General features: G+C 33.8%; 1 protein-coding gene across 1 annotated transcript in view; it reads right to left on the bottom strand.

Moving 5' to 3' along the window:
• The window catches only part of AGBL1 (AGBL carboxypeptidase 1), an 832,111-nt gene that overhangs the window by 396,542 nt on the left and 412,675 nt on the right, over positions 1–22,894 (bottom strand). Inside the window, exons 20-21 of the mRNA XM_044660138.1 lie at positions 19,867–19,998; positions 8,123–8,299 (exon numbers count right to left, since the gene is read on the bottom strand). Coding sequence (XP_044516073.1) covers positions 8,123–8,299; positions 19,867–19,998 — 309 coding nt within the window. The remainder of the gene's footprint in view (positions 1–8,122; positions 8,300–19,866; positions 19,999–22,894) is intronic.

The following is a 22,894-nucleotide window of genomic DNA, read 5'->3' as shown; positions in this document are numbered from 1 at the left end:
TTTTTTTTTGTCATGACTTTTGGGTAGTCCAATAATTCTTAAATTGCCTCTCCTGGATCTTTTTTCTATGTCAGTTGTTTTTTAAAATGAGGTATCTCCAATGTTCTTCTATTTTTTCATTCTTTTGATTTTGTTTTATTGTTTCTTGATGTCTTGTGAAGTCATCAGTTTCTATTTGCCCTATTCTAATTTTTAAAGATTGAATTTTTTTTGTAACCTTTTGATTCTTCTTTTCCATTTGGTCCATTCTTCTTTTCAAGTCATTGTTCTCTTCCTCTGACTTTTTTGCCTTAATTTCCAGCAGCTCAATTCCAGTATATGTATACATACCATATATATATATATATATATATATATATATATATACTAACATATATATATACACAGAAGCATATATTTATGAATACTAACATTTTAATGACCTATATACAGATACTATATATACATATATGTAGGAATTTAAGTTTGATCCACATATTAACACATATATGTATATACATATAAATATATGCACACACATATTTGTACTCTGTGTATATGCATACATAATATGTATTGGCTCTCCATGCTAAATTATAAGCTTCTCAAGGGCATGGGCTAGTTTATTTTTTCTTATAACCCAGAGTCTAGCATAGTAACTGTCACACTCTATAATAATGCTTGTGGATTGATTCTTTCACTGTGCTAGCAGTGACCAACACCTAGTAAAATATGTACATACTTACAAATATACCATTGCAGTCTACTAGCTATAATGGATTAAACTGGCAATAATGAATTCAGAATCTGTACAATTGAATAGTCAATTAACAAGTATTTACTGAGAGTTCTCTAAATATGTCACTAAAGGAGGCATTATATTTGCAAATAGATGAAACTACCTCCAAATGATGACTGGGTATTTTCTTGATCATGCTTAAATCATGTTTTTCTATTGGATGGACCAAATTAGGGGAGGTAAGGAAAAGAGGCGTGAGCATGGAGGCCTTCTAATTCTCAAAAACTCAGTCTCATTGTTTGTTGCTTAGGGGATTTCCCTCAGCCTAGTTGGTGGAATATATGCAACTTTGGGTGGCAAAGAATTATAGTACTTGAAGCGAACTATTGAAGGTGTTTAATGACCCTTCATCTTCTTCCCCTCAATATCTTTGTGGCCAAAGCCATTCCTAATGGATATGAACCTTTTACTTTAACAGCAAAAGAGTGTTCTATGGAGGCCAAATCCATTGGTTCTAGTCCCAGCATGCGATCTGCTGACAGGCAAGCATGTCTGTGTATCTAAGTAGACACACAGCACGGTGAAAGCATTTTCCATGGTCACAGCAGTGAGGTGCTAAACATGCAGTTCAGCTTTGTAAGCCCTCTTTTTATTTTTTTTCTCATCTGTATAACATATATCTAGGGGAAGTTGGTTTGCTATGGCAGCCTCCACCTGCAATAAGGTGAAAGAAGTTTCTTTAATCTTATCTTCCAATCTACTTGAATATTCTATTGTATACACTAATCTTAAAATTTATAGTTTCTACCCCAAATTAGTATTTTGAAGGACTATTTCCTGGAGTCTGCAACTTTTTCCTTGGAATGAGAGATTTCTGAGAATTAAAGACCTCAAATCATATTTTTTTTATTATTTGTCCAGTAATATTTTTAGGCTTCAAGACAGTTCAGTCCTAGAAAGTGCCCTTTCTCTTTAAGTTTCCATTCTTATTTGGTACACTCAATTCTTCCTCATTTTTTGATACATATTACAAAGATTCTTTAAAAAAGACAACAAATAACTCTGAACTTTTTTTGCATTTCTGCTTTCTACCAAAATCTTTCATTAAAGTAGTCACTCAAGTTCAAACCTGAAATCTAATTATACTGTCAGAGGTTTAAAAATCATAATAAGATCATAAATATAGAGCTAAAAGAGAACTTAAAGATTGCCTACTCTAATAGGTGAGGAAACTAGTGCTTTGAAGGCAGAGACTTTTCCTCCTTCTCTTTACTCAAATTCACAAGGGTAGTGTAGTATACAGAATTGGGGGATATAGTTTTTTTCTAGCTTTGGCTGAGTTCCAAAATCAGTTGGGCTTTTAGAATCTTGAGGAGAGAGAGGCAGTTGACTGGATCTTCCGTGGAGGGAGGAAGTCAATGAGCGAGCTCTTAGATTATCTAGCTTCAATATTGAAATTTAGCCTAGCATTAATATATTTACTTAAGAAATTATTATTTTAGATAGACCCTTTATATCTTCCTTTCCTAATACCACCCTGCCTTCCCTCCCTTACCTTAGTGGCTGTGGAGTTTATAAGGAGAGAAATTAGAGAGGAGTTAAATCTGTGAAGAGTTATCTAATTGACAGCATTAATTATAATTTAATCAAATCACCTTTATTCCCTTTAGATAGCATTTTGTAAAACTGAGTAAGGCAGGTCCTTGCTCAGATTCCATCTTTACTTCCCTTCCCCCACCTGAGGTTCCTGAAATAACTAATAGGGCTTTCCTTTAATCCACCTTCCTAACAATCATCCTTCAAACAAATAAATCTTTTGTGTTTCAATAGTCCTATTTAGTGTAATTTGTCTGTTAGTTATCAAGAGGGAAGAAGAGGGAAGAAGAGGGAAGAGCCAACGTACTCTGGGCTTAGAGGGAAGCTGGGCATCCATCTTGAAGGAAGGTGTTACTTCAAAATAGGTCCCTTCCTGTGAAATTAACTAAAGCCTGTTTGTTAATTTCAGTCTAGTCTATTTCCCTCAGCTGGTGTTTAAGTCTAAGTTCCAGTCTGTAAGCCTGCTGTGTTAGTCTGTTTAGTTTAACTTCTTTCTCACAAGAAGATCTCTGTTTCCCTTCTGTGTTATACTCCTGACTTCAGTCCTATTATACCTTGAATCTCCTTTAATCCCAGCCTACCTGTAGCCTAATTTATCCACCTACCAAGTCTTTAACATCCTCCTTTCAATTCCCTAATCCCAAACACCTTTCCTCAATATTACCATCATAACAGTAGTTAGTTAAAGATTTGAACTCAGGCCCTAAAAAAATAACTTTGCCATTTTTTTCTGATTTCAGGGATCTTATGAAAACAATCAATTCTCCTGTCTTTCTGATTATAGGAGGGGAAAGGGAAATCTAAAACCATAAACTTTTATTAATCCCCTACTGTGTGCATGGCACTGTCAGAGGTGCTGGGGATACAAAAACAAAACCAAAGCAGCCCTTGATTTTGCCAGAAGGGAGTATTTTTGTTCAGACACATTTCTTCAATAACAAAAAATTAGCTCATAACAGAAATGCTATCCCTATTCATTGTTTATTGTAAGATACCTAAAACCTACTAGGAATAACATATTCATAAGATCCTAGGTTTAGAGATGAAAGAGACCTCAAAGATCATCTTTTCCAAACTTTTCATTCTACAGATGAGTAAACTGAGGTCCAGGGAGATGAAATAGTTTGGTCAATACTATGTAAGTAAGATGAGAATTTAACCAATATACTCTAACTCCAAATCCAAAATACTTTCTACTGCACCACTCTAAAATGATCTGTTATCATAACTATTAGAAACTAAGATTTAAGTTAAATGAAGAGCTGGATTGGGAATCAAAAAAACCTGAACTCACAACATGCCTCAGGCACTTGCTATATGACACACTTCATATCTCTCACTATTTTCTCAACTGTAAAATGGAGATAGTAATGACATACATGAATTATGGTTTTTCTCCCAGTGATAATTCCTTTTAGTTTTTCCATATTCTCCCTATTCTCAACACAGGCTAAAACCATGTGTGTCTCTTTAAAACATTTGCCACTGAGAAAACAAGTACCTACTTCTGTAGGATTTGGGTCCACTTCAGTCTGAATTACCCTCCTCAGAGCCACCAGAATTATCACTCAAAAGCTTCTCTCCATTCTGTTGACTGAGTTTTCTTGAAGAAGAGTATCCTTTTTCTGGAACTATACTGATTTAAAAACTTCTCTAAAAATTAATTAGCAAGTACTTACAAAGCATCTATTATATTGCAGATACTATGCTAGGCCATAGGAACACAAAAATAAAAAAATGACATGGTCACTGACCTTAAAAGCTTGTATTATATAACAATACAACACATGTAAGTATATATAAAATAAACACAAGGAGGTTGTTTTGTTTTGTTTAGGGGCAGGGGATTTATACTTCCTAAATCTTTAGAGTATATAAAATCCCAAGTATTTTCACAATTAATGACCTATTGTTTTTCTTCAGTTCCAATGTCCAGCTAAAATCACATTACATACATATCTATTTATAGAGTCCCAGGACTAGGAATGAGCATTTACATAGTGAGTATTCACAGAGAATGATAGAATCTTGAAGATGGAAGGTAATTTAGGGATAATCTGATTATTCTTCAGTTTATTTTGAAAAAAAATTTAAATATAGAAGTATTAAGTGATTTGTACAAGATTTCACAACTCTGCATAATGCCACTTGCCTTTCCATCTTCCATGAACATAGATAAATGTTCTTACTATTTCCTCTACCTATCTAGTCTACCTATCTATGAAGGGTGAGGAGGAGGGGAAAAGGAAAAGGAAGTATACAGGGTAGAGAACTGGTTTGTTAGAGTTAGAAAGACTCAACCAGCAACATATACTAGTTGTGGAATCCAGGGCAAATGCTTTAAACTCTTATTATCTAAGGCAGTGATGGACAAACTTTTTAAAGAGGAGCTCAAAGGAAAGGAAATGCTCATCTGTCAGTCTGTTTCTAAGGCAACTCTTTCGAAGTTTCATTGTATTGTATCTTATTCATTGTATTAATTAATTAGGAATAATGTCACTAGGCCAGACAGAATATTTTAGGGGGCCCGCATCTGGCCTGCGGGCAGTATTTTGCCCATCACTGGTTTAAGGGAAGGCTCTGAGAATATAAATTGTTTGAAATAAATTAACTGGTTTGAATTAGATTAAATTGTATTGAACTGGTTTGGATTTAAATGAACTGGTTTGAAATAGATTAAACTGGTTTCAAGTAAATTAAACTGATTTGAACTTATTTCTAGGCAGTTAAATTGGTTGGAAGTAGATTAAATTAGTTTGAAATAGATTAAACTGTTTTTACTAGTTTGAACTAGATTAAACTAATTTTTAACTGATTTGAACTACTTTGAACTGCCTTGAATTTATTTGAACTAGATTAACCTGGTCTGAATTGGTTCAAACAAACTTTAGTTGGTTTGAACTGGTTTGATTTAGATTAAGCTGTTTTGAACTAGGTTGAACTCAATTAAACTAGTATAAATTAAAGTAAACTTTGAAGTAGATTAAACTGGTTAAAACTGGCTTGAGTAAATTAAACATGTTAAATTAACAATGTTAAACTGATATGAACTAGACCAGTGATGGGCAAACTTTTTAAAAAGGGAGCCAAAGGAAAGGAAATGGTCATCTGTCAGTTTGTTTCTAAGGCAACTCTTTTGAAGTTTCATTGTATTGCATCCTACTCATTGTATTCATCAGATTAGGAATAATGTCACCCTACTGGATAAAACACCCACCCGACCTCCAACCTCTGAATCTGACCCAAAGGCCATAGTTTGCCCATCACTGAACTAGACTACACTCTTTCGTATAGATTAAACTTGTTTAAATATTAAAATTGAGATGATGAGGTAGATATGTATACCCTGGGGTCATGTTGGTGAAGATATGGTACACGTACCCCAGTGTGCTGGAGGGACCTGCTCTGTTCCCCCTCTCCAGTGCACCTGAGGACATTTTGTTTGCATGCCCTATGCCTCTGTCCAGAAGACCAATACAAGCACTGCCTCACTCTGCTCTCTGGGATAATGCAGGGGCTCACGGATGGCTTGAAGGTGCAGTTTGGGCATGTAATCTCTAAAAGGTTTACCAATGTTGCCCTAGGGTAGAGTGGAAAGAACCAAAGACTTTGGAATCAGAAGTCTTGGATTTAAATTCCAGCTCTGATATATAAGCTATATGACTTTGGGCAAATCAATTCTCTTCCCTGAGCTTCAGTTTTCTCATTTATAAAACCCTATATCTGTAAACATGACTTCTGTGATGCCTTCTAGATCTAGTTCCTATATTTTTGTTATTGTCATTTAATTAGGTTATGTCAAAGAAAATGCTCACTAATATTAGGAAAGTCATTTTCCAGGTCATTTCAACTAAATTCCAACAAGAATGTAGGGAGGGTTTTTGTAAGTTCAGGGTCTAATTTCTGTAGTTATGCTAATTCAATACTGGGCAGTCCATTCAAATCAGGAAAAACATTTGGGTAAAGCAGTGCATGCTAAGCACTAGACATTTATCCATGGATGAGAAATACTTGCAAAGGAGAAATATGCAATGGAGAAGTAACCCCAATTGAACCACAACAACAAGCATTATCAGTATAAGAGAAGAAATGTAGTGGGGATATTCCTTATTCTACTCTTTTAAATTAAATGATTGGGAGTGGGGGAGAGATTCTTCCTCATTTCCTCATATTGTCCCAAGAGATGACATAATAGTACAGGGAGTAGGAGGAATGGTAGAGAAAAAACTTTCATAGTAGAAGTAAAACAAAAACAAAACCTTCCCTTCTATCCCCTTAGTCTCAAGTTTTCAAATTTCTGCAGCTTCTTTCCTAGAGTCATTTTCTCTTTGGGTTTGGAGATTATTATCCACTGCAGCCTGAAAGTGAGAGGTGGTACCTTTTTTTCTCCTCTTACTTAATGAGAAATTCCAATCTGTTTCAAATTTTGCAAACTTAAAAAGATATAACCACATTTGACTGTTTTCTGTATGTGAACTTTCTTTATATTATCATGCTTTGAGGGAGGCAGCATTTTCAAAAGTATACAAAGAATTCCTCTGGCCAATTTACTTATTTGTCTTTGAGTCAAACTATCCCACTAAGTAATTCACATGTATTTTAATCCTGTGTGATTGATTAATATATATTTTCAAGGAGAAACTATATATTTGAATTATTGGGTACACTCTACAAAAATATACTATTATCAAGGGAAAATATTCTGAGCTCATAAGATTCTAGGACCATGTGCAAGTGAGAGAAAAGTATATTCCAATTCTCTGAATTACCACAAGAATTGTGCTCACTTTAGAAATACTTGGAATGTTCATTTGCATGTCATTATCCATTGAGCTCTAGATAATCATGGGTGAGGAGTTCATATATTCCAAGTGTTTACTGTTTGTCCCAGGAGAACAACAGAATCGGTGTACTATGCTTCATTTCTTGTGAGTTGGGGATATTTTTGGTGTGAAAGAATGTCACCAAGGAGCTGTCTATCATCTTTCCTAACAAATTAAAATGTGTTCATTATACTGCCCCTGCTACAAAGTCTCTTATTTATGGCCCTTTGGAGGAAGTATGTGAAGAACAGCTAAACCAGTATGTTGAAGTAGATACCCAGCTGCTTGGGCTGTTAATATAGCTGTAGAAAGAAGATGATTTATCCTAGAGTTTATTTCCCACCAGTTTGTTATAAATCCCACACCAGCTCTGTGGTGACCCACACAGTGCATACACATCAGTGGGCTCTGGTGGTATTATGACAACCTTGAGAGCCACTAACTTGAGTAAGTACCAAAGGCACACACCCATCTGGAATATAAGACCCCTTCTTCTTAGACTGCTTCCATGGTGGAACAGTTTCTGTTCAATTAAAAAAAAAGAATAACAGATTCCTATTCATAAACACAAGCCAAAGCTAACAGAGTCATCTCTGTGACACTGTATCAAGGCTTTATCTTTGGTCGGGTAGCAGGTGGAGAGGAAGCTCCCTCCATCCTCCAGGCAAAAAAATCCATTGGAAAGGCAAAACCACATTCTTTCTGGAAATAGAAACAATTTCATTGCAAGTAAATGAAAGCTATTAACTAGTTCTACATCAAGACAATGGAGTCCCCATCTATTCTATTCTGGTACTACTCACCATCCTATGAGTGTAACAAGTCAATTAATTGGTCAAATAAGTCAACAAGTATTTAAGAAAGAAACTTGAGTGGTGTGTCATAACTTAGAGTAGAGACCTCCTCCTGTCTTCATAGAACAGCTGAGAGAGTCATAAGTGAACAAATAAAAGTTTTCACTATTGTGGGGGCAAAAGATACTTACTTTATAAGGTCCTTGATTACAACCACAGTAACTGCTTTCCATGGTATAGCTCTTCAACACTCCAATTTCTCTCCACACAACAACCCGAGCAGTTGAAGCCCTAGATTTCTCCACCAGGAAACTGCAGCTGCTGATTGCAAATGCAGGAGCAACCTTATCAAGGATTTTGGGAAGTGTCTGCAATGAAAATTCAAATTATATTGAGCCACAGATCATCAGACAGATGATTATATATCCATATCAACATGTTATAAGAACTCTTCAATGAGATCCAGGATTATTCAAGGGATCAGTCCAATCATCCATGAAGGAAAAATTAAATGTATTCAAAATACCTACTGTCAATAAATGACTTGTATTCAGATAGTCCATCAACTCAATATGGTAGAGTTAATAAGGCAATGGAATTGGTTTGAAGAAAACTTGAGTTCAGATCATACCTCAGACATCTACTGTCTATGAAACCCTAAGCAAGTTATTTTATCTCACTAAATTTCATTTTCCTAAAATAAAAAAAAATGAAAGGATTGGACTCAAAGGCATTTAAAATTCCTTCCAGCTCTAAAAATTTTATCTGATAATACTTAGGATAGTAACTAACTACAGGTATATGGGAGGAAGAGAGCTTCAAAAATTGTATTTTTGGAATTGTGCAGTGTCTTTGACCATCATATGCTTCACTTTCCTAAAAAGACTCATCATTTTAAAAATATATTATTTTCCCAATAATATGTAAAAACATTTTATATTTGTTTTTTTACATGAAATTTCCAAATTATTTCCCCTCCCCCTTCTCTGCTCATTGATACAGTAAACAATTTGAACAAGATTATATATGTGCAATCATGCAAAGCATATTTCCATATTAGTTATATTGTAGAAGACATAAAAAACAAAGAAAATAAAATAAAAATAATATGCTTTGATATACATTCAGATTCCATTAATTCTCCCTCTGGAGGTAGATAACATTTTTTCCTTATGAGTCCTTTGGAATTGTCTTGTATCACTGTTTTGCAGACAACATTTGTCATTCACAGCTGATCATTATATAATATTGCTTTTTCTATGTATACTCTTCTGGTTCTACTCATTTCACTTTGTATCAGCTCATGTAAGTCTTTCCAGGTTTCTCTGAAATCACCCTATTTGCCATTTCTTATAACACAATAGTATTGTCTTACAACTATATAACACAACTTATTCAACAATTCCCCAAATGATGGATATTTCCTCAATGTCCAATTCTTTACCATTACAAAGCTAAAATAGGTCCTTTTCTCCTATTTATTTTAGTTTCTTTGAGATAAAAACTTAGTAACGGTATTGCTAGATCAAAAGGTTTGCATTTTCATAATTCTTTGGGCATTTTCCAAGATTGCTCTCCAGAATGGTTGGATTAGCTCACAACTGTACCAAAATTGGATTAGTACCCCAAATTTTCCATATCCCCTTAAACTTTTATCATTTTCTTCTTCTGTCATATTAGTCAGTTGTAAGTTTTGCATCTCTCTCATCAATAGTGATTTGGAGCATTTTTATGGTTGTAAATAGTTTTGATTTCTTCACCTGAAATGTTCAGATTCTTTGACCATTTGTCAACTGGGAAATGATGATTCTTAAAAATTTGTCTCAGGGGGGCAGCTGGGTAACTCAGTGGATTGAGAGTCAGGCCTAGAGATGGGAGGTCCTAGGTTCAAATCTGCCCTCAGACACTTCCCGGCTGTGTGACCCTGGGCAAGTCACCTGACCCCCATTGCCTACCTTTATCACACTTCTAACTAGAAGCCAATACACAGAAGTTAAGGGTTTAAAATTAAAAAAAAATTAAAAAAAAGATTTAAAAAATTTGGCTCAGTTCTCTATTTTTTTAGAAGTGAGGACTTTTTCAGAAATACTTTATGCAAAAAATTTTCATAGTATTGTGTTTCCTCTAATCTTCATTAAATGTGTTATATTTACACAAAACATTTTTAGTTTAATATAATCAAATGAGCAATTTCATATCTCATGCTATTCTCTATCATTTGTTCACATATACTTCTGTTATTCATATATCTGACAAACTATTTAATGCTTCTGTAATTTGCTTGTGGCATCACCCTTTATTTCTAAATCATGTACCCATTTTGATATTATTTTGGCATATATTGTGAGGTGTTTGCTTGTACCTACTTTCTTCTATACTCTTTTTTCCATTTTCCCATCAGTTTTTGTCAAATACTGAGTCTAAACCCCAAATCTTTGATCTTTTGATTTATCAAATCCTAGATCACAATATATCACAAACTGTAGTTTGCAAACTAATCTATTCCACTGATTTGTCACTCTATTTCTTAGCCAGGACAGTGTATTTTTTTTATTATTATTATTACCAACTTATATTTTAAGACCTGATATGGTAAGGCCATCTTTTTTCATTTTTCATTAATTCCCTTGTAATTCTTGACCTTTTGTTCTTCCAGAGGAATTTGTTTATTATTTTTTCTAGCTTTAAATAATTTTAGTAGTTTAATTGGTATGGCGCTGAATAAGTAAATAAAAGTCAAATTGTCATTTTATCATATTTTTAATTATATTGACTCAGCCTGCTCAATAGTATTTTTACAATTGTTAAGGTATTACTTTATTTGTGTAAAAAGTGTTTTGTAATTATGTTCATATAGTTTCTAGATTTTGGGGGGCAGGTACCCTCCCAAATATTTTATGTACTCTACAATAATTTTAGTGTGAAATCTTTATTTCTTGCTGCTGGACTTTGTTGGTAATATATAGAAGTGCTCATGATTTATTTAAGTTTATTTTATACCCTAAAACTGTGAAAGTTGTTAATTATTTTAAATATATTATTTTACTTGATACTCTTGGATTTTCTAAGTATATCAACATATCACCTAAAAAGAGTGATAACTTAGTTTCCTCATTGTCTATTCTAATTCTTTCCATTTCCTTTTCTTTCCTGATCGCTATAACTAGTATTTCTAGTAGAATATTAAATACTGGTGATAATGGGCATCCTTGCTTTACCTCAATCTTATTGAGAAGGCTTCTAACATTCCCATTACAGATAATTCTTACTGGTGATTTTTGATATACACTAATTATCTTTGAAAGGAAAGTTTCATTTCCCACCCAAGTTCACCACTGTTTTTCACTAGAAATGTGTGTTTTATTTTGTCAAAAGCTTTTTTTTTCTGCATCTATTGAGCCAATCATGTGATTTCTGTTGTTTTTGTTACAGATATGGTCAATAATGTTGATTGTTTTGGTAATAAAGAATCAGCCATGCATTTCTGTTATAATTCCAACCTGATCATAGTGTATGATACTAGTGATATATTGCTGTATTTTGATATGTTTCCTATTATTTTATTAAACATTTTTAACATTTATTAATATTCATTTTTATTAAACATTTTTGTCAATATCCATGAGGGAAATTGGTCTACATATTTCTTTCTTTTTTCACTTTTCCTGATAAAGGTATAAACATCATATTTCTGTTGTAAAAGGAACTTCATAGGACTACACCTTTTTTCCAAATAATTTATATAGTATTTGAATTATTTGTTCTTTAAATGTTTGGAAGAATTCTTTTGGGAATCTATCGAATCTTTGAAAAAAATGACAGCTTGTTCAATTATTTTTTCTAAAATGGGACTAACTGTTCAATTTCTTATTCTCTGATCCTAGGCAATTTGTATTTTTGTAAATATTCATCTATTTTGTTTATATTATCTGATTTATTAGTATATAATTGGGTGAAATAACACCTAATACCTGCTAGAATTTCCTTTTCTTTTGGTGGTGAATATATCCTTTTCATTTTTTATATTGGTCATTTGATGTTCTTATTTTTAATTAAATTTTAAATGGTTTATATATATTTAATAAAATGAGTTCCTAGTTTTTTTGTTATGTCAATAGTTTTCTTACTTTGAATTTTATTAATCTCCTTGATTTTCAGGATTGCAAATGGAATGTTTAATTGGGAATTTTTAATTCCTTCATTATCCCTTTTTTTAGTTGCATGCCCAATTCATCGATATGTTCTTTCTCTATTTTATTGGTGTAAACTATTTTGAAATGTTAATTTCCCCCTAAATATTATTTTGACTGTATCTCATGAATTTTGGTTAGTTGTCTCATTGTTATTACTCCCTTTAATGACATTATTAAATTTTTCTATGATTTATTCTTTGACCCATTCATTCTTTAGATTAAGATTATTTAGTTTCCAACTAATTTTAATCTATCTTTCCATTGCCCTTTATTTGATGTAATATGTATTGTTTTATGATCTGAATTAGATGCATTAGTATTTCTGCTTTATTATGTTTGGCTCTAAGGTTTTTATGGCTAGCGCATAGTCAATTTTTGTGTAGATGCCATATACTACTGATAAAAACATGTATTCCTTCCTATTTCCAATCAGTTTTCTCTAGAGGACTATCATATCTAACTTTTCTAAAATTCTATTCAGTTCCTTAATTTTTATTATTTGTTTTAAAAATTATATTAATCTAATTCTTGGAGGGGCAAATTGAGATCCCCCATTAGTATTGTTTTACTAATTCCTCCTGTAACTTATTTAATTTTTCTTTTAAAAATTTGGATGCTCCAGTTTGGTACATATATTTAATATTGTTATTCCTTTATTTTTAATGGTACTTTTATCAAGATGTAGTTTCCTTCTTCATCTATTTTAGTTAGATTTATTTTTGTTTTGCTTTTTCTGAGATCATGATTGCTATTTTTCCATTTTTTTTACTTCAGTTGAATCATAATAGATTCTACTCCAACCCCTTGCCTTTAAAACTCCATGCGTTTCTCCCTGCTTCAAATGCATTTTGTGTAAACAATATATTGTAGGAGTTTGATTTTTAATAATACTACTATCAACTTCACCTTCCCTTCTATTAATCACTCCCATCACCTTATTTCTCCCCCCCTTCTACTACATTAAAGGGTAATATAGAGTTCTTTACAGAACTGATCGTGGATGTTTTTCTAGCTTTGAGTCAATTTTGATTAGAGAAAGGTGTAAGCATTGCCCACTACTCCCTTATATTCCATTCTACTCTAATAGTTTTTCATTCCTCTTCATGTGTGATAATTTATCCCATTCTATATCTCATTTCCCTCTTCTCCAAGTATAATTCTTTTTTGCACCCATTAATTTTGTTTTTTTTTTTATGGATCTCATCCAATTATAGTCAACTTACTCCTGTGTTCTCTGTGTATGCTACCTCTTTTATTTATTTTTAACTTTTTTTGAGCTCCTCTATGAGTTCTTCTTATATAGACATCATTTCACATTTTTCTTTTAGTCTACACATATCATTTTTACATTGTTGTTTTTTCAGTTTGTACTTTTATGTTCCCTGTTACCATAATAACTTTCTATGATCAGATAGCTTTTTGTTTGTCCTTTGCTCTTTGTCTCATATTATTTCATGAGTATTAAATTTATGATAAATTTGGATTCTGCACCTAAGTTGCAGGGGGAAATGTTCCAAAATTCTAGTCCTGGGAGCATTGGGCATGGTTGCTAGCATGTACCAAGAGCACAGTTATCCTGGCTCTTGACTTATGTCAGCGATGTGGAGACCTAGATGCTGGCTTGATAGGGCACAGTTCTGCTCCTGATTTGCCCAGATGAAGCCTGGGATGGATTGAGCTTCCCTCTTACCATAGTAAGACTGACTTTTCCTGCCAACCATCTATGTTGTCTTGGACTGAGAAATTGATGCACTCTGTACTTTTATTGGTTCTTTTTCTCCAAAAATTAATTATAAGGCATTTTTAAAAAATTGATTGGAGGTAAATTTTGGAGAGTGTAGGGAGTTCTTACCTTAGTTTGCCATTGCGGTTCTGCCTTTAACTCATCTTTCTAACAGAAATTTTCCCCACGCCATTGTTTTGTGATTGAGAATATTAGTATACCCCCATATCCAATTATTTGAACTTACTCGTTATCCATGAGGCAATGGAGAGATGTATATTTGGCATAAGTATCTTTCCTGCAATCTGTCTCTAAAGGAGACCTATAGGTAATGGAGTGTAAGGGATATCAATAAAATATTTGATCCAAAAAGTAAGCACCATATAACATATGAACAGGCTGATTATTCCCAAAGAATCTTAGGAATATTAAGAGGAAGATGTTGAGGAGGGCCTCTAAGCATATTAGAAAAATTATTCATGGCAAAGCTAAGGAAAGACCTAAATAAGAATCACCAAAAGATGAGAAAGCACGAATGGGATCTGAAATGCAACAAAGAAGAAAATCCTCTTAATTGTTATCAGCAATGCAAAGATCCAGAAAACTCCAAGGGACTCATGATGAAAAAGGTTATACACCACCATAGAAATCTGAGTGCAGCTTGAAGCATACCATTGTTTACTTTATCTTCACAATGCATTTTTCTCTAGTATGAGCAATATGTGTCTTCTTTCACAACATGACAAGCATGGTAATACATATTGTATGATAACATATGAACAACCTATAAAAATTCCATGTCATATTAGAGGGGCAAAGGGGAACAGGGAGAACATAGAGTGCAAAATGTCAGAAAACAATTATTAAAAATCATATCAACATATCAATTTTTTAAAAAAAGAAAGTGAATGTAATAAATAATAGAGTTTGTTTCACTAAAAGAATCTTCACATTAATAAAAGAAACGAGACATTTAAGAATTAGAGTTTATACTGTGTCTTACATTTTTTCTGTGCTTGTTATATTTCTCATTTTCTAGCAGAGTTGTCATATACCCTTCAGGGATTCATCAGCACCATCACTGACATCAACAGGCAATTATTAAGTACCTACTGTCTGCCAAACCCTATGTAATTGCTGGGAATACAAAAAAAGGTGAAAATTGTCCCTACCCTCAAAGAGTTTACCTTATAACGCAGGAGACAACATGCAATTAAGTACATACAAGATAGATAGAATGTGAGCAGGGATATGTAGTTGATATCCTAATAGAAAATACCTACCAGGAACAGGATTTAAAGCCAGGTTTTCTTCCCAATACCATGATGTTATTTGTCCCAAACCACTTCTCTTAACATATTCCAGGTTTAAAACTAGAAGCTTGTTTTTGTTGTTGTTTATAAGTATCTCAATAGAATGATATAACATTTTATACAGTAATAATTGCCTTACTTAGGAATAAATATTTGTTGGAATTGTTAATCCATTCCAAATACAGAGCAAAAAAGTTTCTGATAAGTCAAAATTATAGTTATTGGGAATTCAAGTCAATAGACCACTTATAGTATTTACTGAAGGAAAATATAATCAAAACAAATATTTAATGGACCAAGTAGGCAGAATAAACCTTTCTAAGCCCCAGTTTCCTGCAAAGAAGAAGTTTCAACTAGATAACCCCTACAATAATTACAGTTCTGATATTAGTTCATTCACACATACACTTATACCCGGTACTCATTCGCTCATTCTCTTCCAATCCTGGATATGCCTCATTCCACATTAGGTTAAGCTGATTGGGCCAGACTTTAGCAAGGCAGCACCCAGGCAGAAGCTTTTATGCCACAATAGACACTCATTCCAATCACCCATCCACTCATGGATAAAGAGATATGTATGATTTTATATGTATTTAAGACCCTTTAAAATGACTCTAGAATTAACAAGAAGCAAAATATTATAGTTTTCATCTTAGGCAAAATAAAAACATTCTATACAAGAAGAGAGTGAAATTGGTCAAGATAGCCTCAAGAACCTATGATACTCATGCAATTCTTTGTGATCAGGCATTTTTAGAGATTAATTGGAATATGACACATTAAATTAAAGAAAAAACACTCCTACTGTCATTCCTATAGACAAGCAGATGCTTAATTTCTCTTGAAGAGAGGGAATTTATATATTCCAAGAAGGCCATTTTATTCTGATGAAAAAGTCATCCTCTACTGAGTCATTTGGTTTTTCTATAAGACATAATAGACTCCAAATATGTAAGTATTTTCACTTTGAAAAGAAGCACATTTTGCTTCTTCATTATTGAATTGGCTTCATTATTATTTCATCTTGACACAAATCCTAGTTATCATTCTGTGATTCTGTGAAAAGTGCTATAAGTGAGGTACAGACAAAATGTGACTGAAATTCTATGAAGATAATCCTATTTGTGGTAATCTGAGAAGTCTTCAATGAGAATCATAGATATGATATTAAATTTGGGGCTTGAGTGATAGGTGGGATTAAGACAAGAGCAGACATAGGAGATGAGCATTTCAAGTAATAAGTACAGCATAAGCAAAGGTGTGAAAAAAGATGTTAAGCATTTTCTCATAACTATGAGGATTCAAAGTATAAAGCCGATAGTGACAGATAAGGTGAGAAAAGTATATTGGGAATTATGTAGTGGCAGGCCTTGAATGCCAAACTGAGCAGTTTAGACTTCACAAAAAAGGGAGATTCTCCAATTTGCCTTTACCCTAAACAATTTAATGGAATTATATCTCTACCTATAGAATCTGGACATATCCACAATCTGCAAAACAACAGGCAACTCACAAATAGGTCGCAATGATTGGAGCTGTACCAAGACTTGACTTATTTGGGACTGCCCTTAACTTTCAGTGACTGTATCTCCTCTCAAAATGGCCAAGATATTGAGAGGATGAAATTGTGTGGAAGGAGCTATCCTTAAACATAAGATTATAAAAAGTAGCTAGTATTTCAATTCATTTTAACCCTTCTCCAGAGGAAAGACTAGAGCACAGAAAAGACATGTACACATTCACCTCCTGCCAGGTATCTTTAAGCACATAGTCATTACAGGTGCTCACACACAGCTTTATCATTTACATAACCCAGGAAGAGTTTCTATTTATAGAACTCTGGCACAAGAAGACAGTAGCAGGTCATATAAAACTAGAAAATCAAAGAATTCTGAAAAATCACATGACATAACTATTTACCCATAGAATCTCAAAAAGAATTATCATACTTTTTCTGAATTTCTTGTGTGGAAGAAAGGTAGCCTAAATTACTTTACCACTTTAAACTCAGAACCTGCTCTTCTGATCATAAGGAAAAAGACTTGTACAAAAATATTCATAGTCATGCTTTTTGTGGTGGCAAAAATTGGAAAATGAGAGGATGCCCTTTGATTGGGGAATGGCTGAACCAATTGTGGTATTTATTGGTGATGGAATACTATTGTGCTGAAATGAATAATGAACTGGAGGAAATCCATGTGAATTGGAAAGGCCTTCAGGAATTGATGCAGAGTGAAAGGAGCAGAACCAGGAGAACTTTATACACAGAGACTGATATACTTTGGCACAACTGAGTGTAATGGACTTCTCTACTCCCAGCAATGCAATAATCCAGGACAATTCTGAGCGTCTTAGGAGAAAGAACACTATCCACATCCAGAGAAAGAACTGTGGGAGTAGAAACAGAGGAGAAAAACAACTACTTGATCACATGGATCAATGGGGATATTATTTGGGATGTAGACTTTAAGCGATCACCCTTATGCAAATATTAATAATATGGAAATAGGTCTTGATCAACGACACATGTAAAACTCAGTAGAATTACTTATTGGCCGGGGGAGGGGGATGCAAGGAGGGGAGGGAAAGAAAATAAATCACGTAACCATGGAAACATATTCTAAATTAAGTAATTAAATTAAAATTTTCAAATAAAAAAAAGAACCTGCTCTTCTAAGATTTTGATTGCCTTGAAAATGACCATAAATTTGAGACTTGAATATTAGGCTATACAGAGAGAAAAAATGGAGTTCCTGAGCATCATATTCCTTGGAAAAAGAGGTCATTTCCTCTTGGGCCCAATCATGAAAGCTATAAAGAAGTAAAATATGAGTTGAAAAAACAAGAGTCTTATACTTTGCTCTCTACAATTGTATTGAGTGATTGAGACAGTAGTTCCAAAGGGGAGAAGGTCTTTTGTCTAGCAATCTCAAAACAATATTGCATATTGGAAAGAGTGTTCACCATTTAACTGCATTTTATGTCCAAGAGAAAATCTGTATAACTCTGTAGGAGAGCTATTGGTATCTGATTGTTTTGCTGATGGGAACAGTAAGTCAAAGAGAATATTTCCCTCTTGTGCCAATCTCAAGATCAATCTAAGTGCATATGAGTCCCAAATATGTTGACATGTGGATGTAGGGTCTCTTTTTGTGGTGTCAAAGATTTAAGATTTGAGGGCATATCCATCAATTGGAGAATGATTGAACAAGTTGTGGTACATTATTGTAATAGAATAATATTGTGCTATAAGAAATAATGAGAAGGATGAAAAACTTGGAAAAACCTAAATAGACAAATGAAGAATAAAGTGATCAGAACCAGGAAAACATTGCACATAATAATAGCAATAGTATAACACAGAAGACAATCAACAATTCTTCTGTCTTTAAGAGAGAATGGAGGACAGAGAGAGAAGAAGGGAGAGAATACAGCTCAATTTTTTTTAAACCTTTACCTTCTGTCTTGGAATCAATATTACGTGTTGGTTCCAAGGCAGAAGAGTGATAAGGACTAGGCAATGGGAATTAAGTGACTTGCCCAGGGTCACATAACTAGGAGGTGTTTGAGGCCATATTTGAACCTGAGAGCTCCCATCTCTAGGCCTGACTCTCAATCTACTAAGCCACCCAGCTGCCCCATCAATTTTTTTTAATGAAGTTGAAAATATGTTTTGAAACATAATTGATGAAAAATGTTATTTAAATAAAGACATATATTTGCAATGTTTCTATAAAAAGATAAGTCCCTAAATTACACTGGTAATTACAATGGTAAAAGAGAACCCATTACAATGGAAAATAGAAAAAAAGATGAAGAGGGGTACATAAATATTTATTTAATAGGATCTCAGAACCTATTTATTTTAACATTCTAATTTTACAGGTAAGGAAATAGGTTGCATATTGTTTCGAGATGGGGAGAGGGAAGAAGTGTGAGGAGTCAAAGACAACTTCAAGGTTTTGAGCACAGATACTTTGGAGAAGAATGTTTCTACTAATGGAAATAGAATTGTTATTACAAAGGAATGATTTAAGAGGTGAAGATGAGTTTGAATTTTAGAATGGCAAATTTTAAATATTTGTGAGACATTTAGATTGGTGATACATTTTCAACAGTCAAAAATGAGGGATTTACCTCCCGGAAAGTGTTCATCGTGGTCCTCCTCCCTTTGATTCTCAGCAGTTATCAGGATTATATATAAAGTTGGGATCAAAAGACAGTTCAAAATAAGATAATATTTCTAAAGTGCTTAGTTAGCATAGGGCCTAGTATTTAGAAGATACCATGTAAATGTTTGCACCCTCCCCTACTGATGTGGTTTTAAACTATAAAAGCTTAAAATTGAATTAAAACTTTTGGAACACCCTGTACTTTACTTCAGAGTTGAAAAAGCCCTCTCTGTCCCTCCACTGATTAAACATAGCAAAGAAACACTAAACTATAAATTACAACCTGGTCCCTTGGAACACAGAGGATTATTGGTATGGATTTTAAGATCACTCTGCTCCATATAAAATACTTTACTCCTGGTGACAATGGGGAACATGAAGAACCTGTTGTAAAACTATTTGAGGACTTTTGATATACAGGAAACTAGGTTAAAATTCAAAGGGTCAAGAAATATTTTGGTAGTAATAAGCATGAACTCATGGGTATGGGTATTAGTAGCACAGCTGGTACTGTGCCTCCAAATATCTTACCCTATAGCCAACATCCTCAGTGACAATGGAAGTGTCCACAGTACAACCTGCTTGCCACAAGGTCTCCTTGATGCTGCAGCCATAGAGAAACACATTCTTCTTCTGAGAATGTCCATGAAAATCACAGAAGACCTATGAGAGCCAGAAAAAAAGAAGAGAAATTAGTGCACTACAACCTTTGACTTTTAATTGATTGATCATAAATTTAATATTAATCTCAATACATCCAATTAAATTTGATTTCTGACTTCTGATATGTATACCTACTTGATGAAGAACTATCCAACAATAGCATAGGTCAACAAAGTAGGACCAATTCTCTGAATCTTTTCATGGCTCTCTAATACTAGGCTGATTATGATTCAATTATATCACCTTTTACCCACATTAACAGATTTGAGTAAAAGATTTTTACGTACTTTGAGTCCTATATATAATTTCTCTGAGGGGAGAGACAAACTATGACCCATAATTTTAACCCCTATATATTCCTCTCCCGGTTTTTTCCCATTAAAAAAATAAGCCTACATGACACCTTTAATTCATCATGAAATAACAAAAAACAAAGCAATAATAATCATAAAATGACTCAATATTCATAATTCAAAATACTATGTCAAATTGATATAGTGAAAATGACTCTTTATTTTGGAACCCACCTATTGAGAATTTTTCTAATGTGTTGCCTTTGTTTTCATCATGGTGGGTTTTTTTTATGGTAAATACTTCTTAATAAAAATCGCTTCATTTTGTTCAATTCAATAAACATTTATTAAAACCTGCTATATAAGATGCAATAAATTAAATGTTAGGATACAAATACAAAACTAAAGATTCTTCATTCTCATTAAGCTTTTTTTTTACTATTTTCTTCAGTTGATATTGCATTTCATCAATGACCTAACATTATTGACATCATGGTCTTTTTGAGGAATTTTTTGTTTATATGTCAATAGGTTTTAAAGCAGCCTAGCATACATAATACCAAATTCATTGGTTTGGGTGAGATTCAGTCTAGGTCTTCCCTGGGAAACTGAGTTACTTCTTTTTTTTATAGTTTTTTTTATATCTTTTATGGGCCTGACGAATAATTGCAGAATAAAGGGAAAGATTTCCTAATATCCCCCCAAATTCAGCTTCCAGTGAAAACAGTTGAATATCCCTTAATCAGTTTATTGATATGTTGTAGTTTTCCAGGGATAGCTTCCTCTTCTAACCAATGTAATCATTTTAATGTATCACTATTAGTCTAAGAAGAAAAGAAGCAGGGTAGGTAACATATCCTCCTTCACCTACTTTGAAACCAGAGTACTTAGGATGATCCTCTCATCATTTCTCCTTCACCAGTTCACACATAAACATGCCAAGCCTTTATACAATAACTGCTGCCTTAGTTGTATTTAACTATGTTTTTGCAAACTTCATTAAGACTTGCCTCAATAAAGAACATTACTTCATAACAAGGTGATCTGGAATTGATGTTCTCTATTTTGTACCACTGAAATATTGTGGATCTTAGTGGAATGGGTTATATGACTACTGGATTTTCCCTCTCAATGACTTTCCCTACCCTTCTCTGTTTCTCTACATCTTAATCTAGAAGCTTGTTTTAGAGTTGACTATTCTACACTAAATTTGCTCAGCTTCCCCTCCCACTCTCTCTCTCCCTACTCCCTACTGCCAAATCCCCTGATCTAGTTTTTGTTTACTTCACAGCTTTACTAGCTTTGGGGATTGCCATATTTTCCATTTCTAACATCTGGGTATTGTTTCTGTTTTCCAGTGGCAAGACCTCTGCATTATTTATATCTTTGCCACACAAAAAAAAAATAAAAAAATGAAAGTAAGGCTGATGCTGGGAGGAGGCACAGACTGGGAAATATGATGGAAATCCAAAAGCAGTGGCATTTCCAATTAAACAACCCAAGGATTATGTGAACTCTGGAGATTCAGCTCTTATGGCTCATGTACAACGTTCTACAGATTTTTGTTCAGCACAAGCTCTGGAGTGAAGTAAACATCCCTATGAGGTAAATAACATCAGTGGCATGTTCAATTACCAGCTAATGGCCCCACTGGAAAGACTGCATTTACCAGTTCTTCTAATGACAGATATGCTTTTTTCTTACTAAGTTTTTCATCTCAGTATTCAGCAACATCCAGTCAAGGTTAGGTTAAATGCAGGTAGTGTGTATGGAATTTAGTCCAAAATTATCTGAAAAGGGATTTTTAAGCTTCATCTCTATTCCCAATTCACGAGTTTCACTTAACTCGAGCTGTTCAAGGCCAGTTTCAAGGTACCTTCGTGAAATTGTCTTTGCATAGAACTGAGATTTGGCCTCCTCCAAAGGCTAATTGTGAGTGAAATTAACCACATGGAGCTCAATATAATGTGCAACTGGCTAACTGGTTTTGAAAGTTCCCACAGTGGGTCCTATTATTATACCATAGTATTATGATTAGGAGGGCATTTTCTTCCTCCCCCTCTTGCTAGGTATTAAAAGAACCTGCTTTTCAAAGCTTTTAAATTCCTTTGATAGATCCCATGTAAGCAAATAATGAATGTGTGCAGACTAAGGCTTGCTATGGTTATATAGCTCCTTTCATAAATGGAAATAAAATCATTTTACAAACATCAGATCAGCCAGTCATCAGAGGCAGGTATCATTTTCCATCAGGAAGAGATGAGGGAGGAAATGACAAGGTTCCCAGTTAGGAAAAAAAAGAGTGAGTGGGCCACTGGGCTTTACACAAAGGAAATCAACCTGTCACCAAGCATTTATTAAGCGCTTATCATGTGTGAGGCATTGTGCTAAGTGCTGGAGATACAAAAGGAAGGGAAAATGTAGTGACTTGCCTGCCCTTTAAACAAACAAACATTTCTTAAGCATGTTTTCTAAGTAGAAAATGCATTCACACCCAAGGTACTTCCACCTAGTGACCTGGAAAATCTAGTGAATTTTTATTTCCTTTTTTTCCATTTTGATAAACAGAAGTACGATGTATATATATATATATATATATATAT

The sequence above is a fragment of the Gracilinanus agilis genome, chromosome 2, assembly GCF_016433145.1.
Source record: "Gracilinanus agilis isolate LMUSP501 chromosome 2, AgileGrace, whole genome shotgun sequence".
Lineage (NCBI taxonomy): Eukaryota > Metazoa > Chordata > Mammalia > Didelphimorphia > Didelphidae > Gracilinanus > Gracilinanus agilis.
The sequence above is the reverse complement of the archived record's forward strand: the minus strand, read 5'-3'. Positions and strand labels throughout refer to the sequence as shown.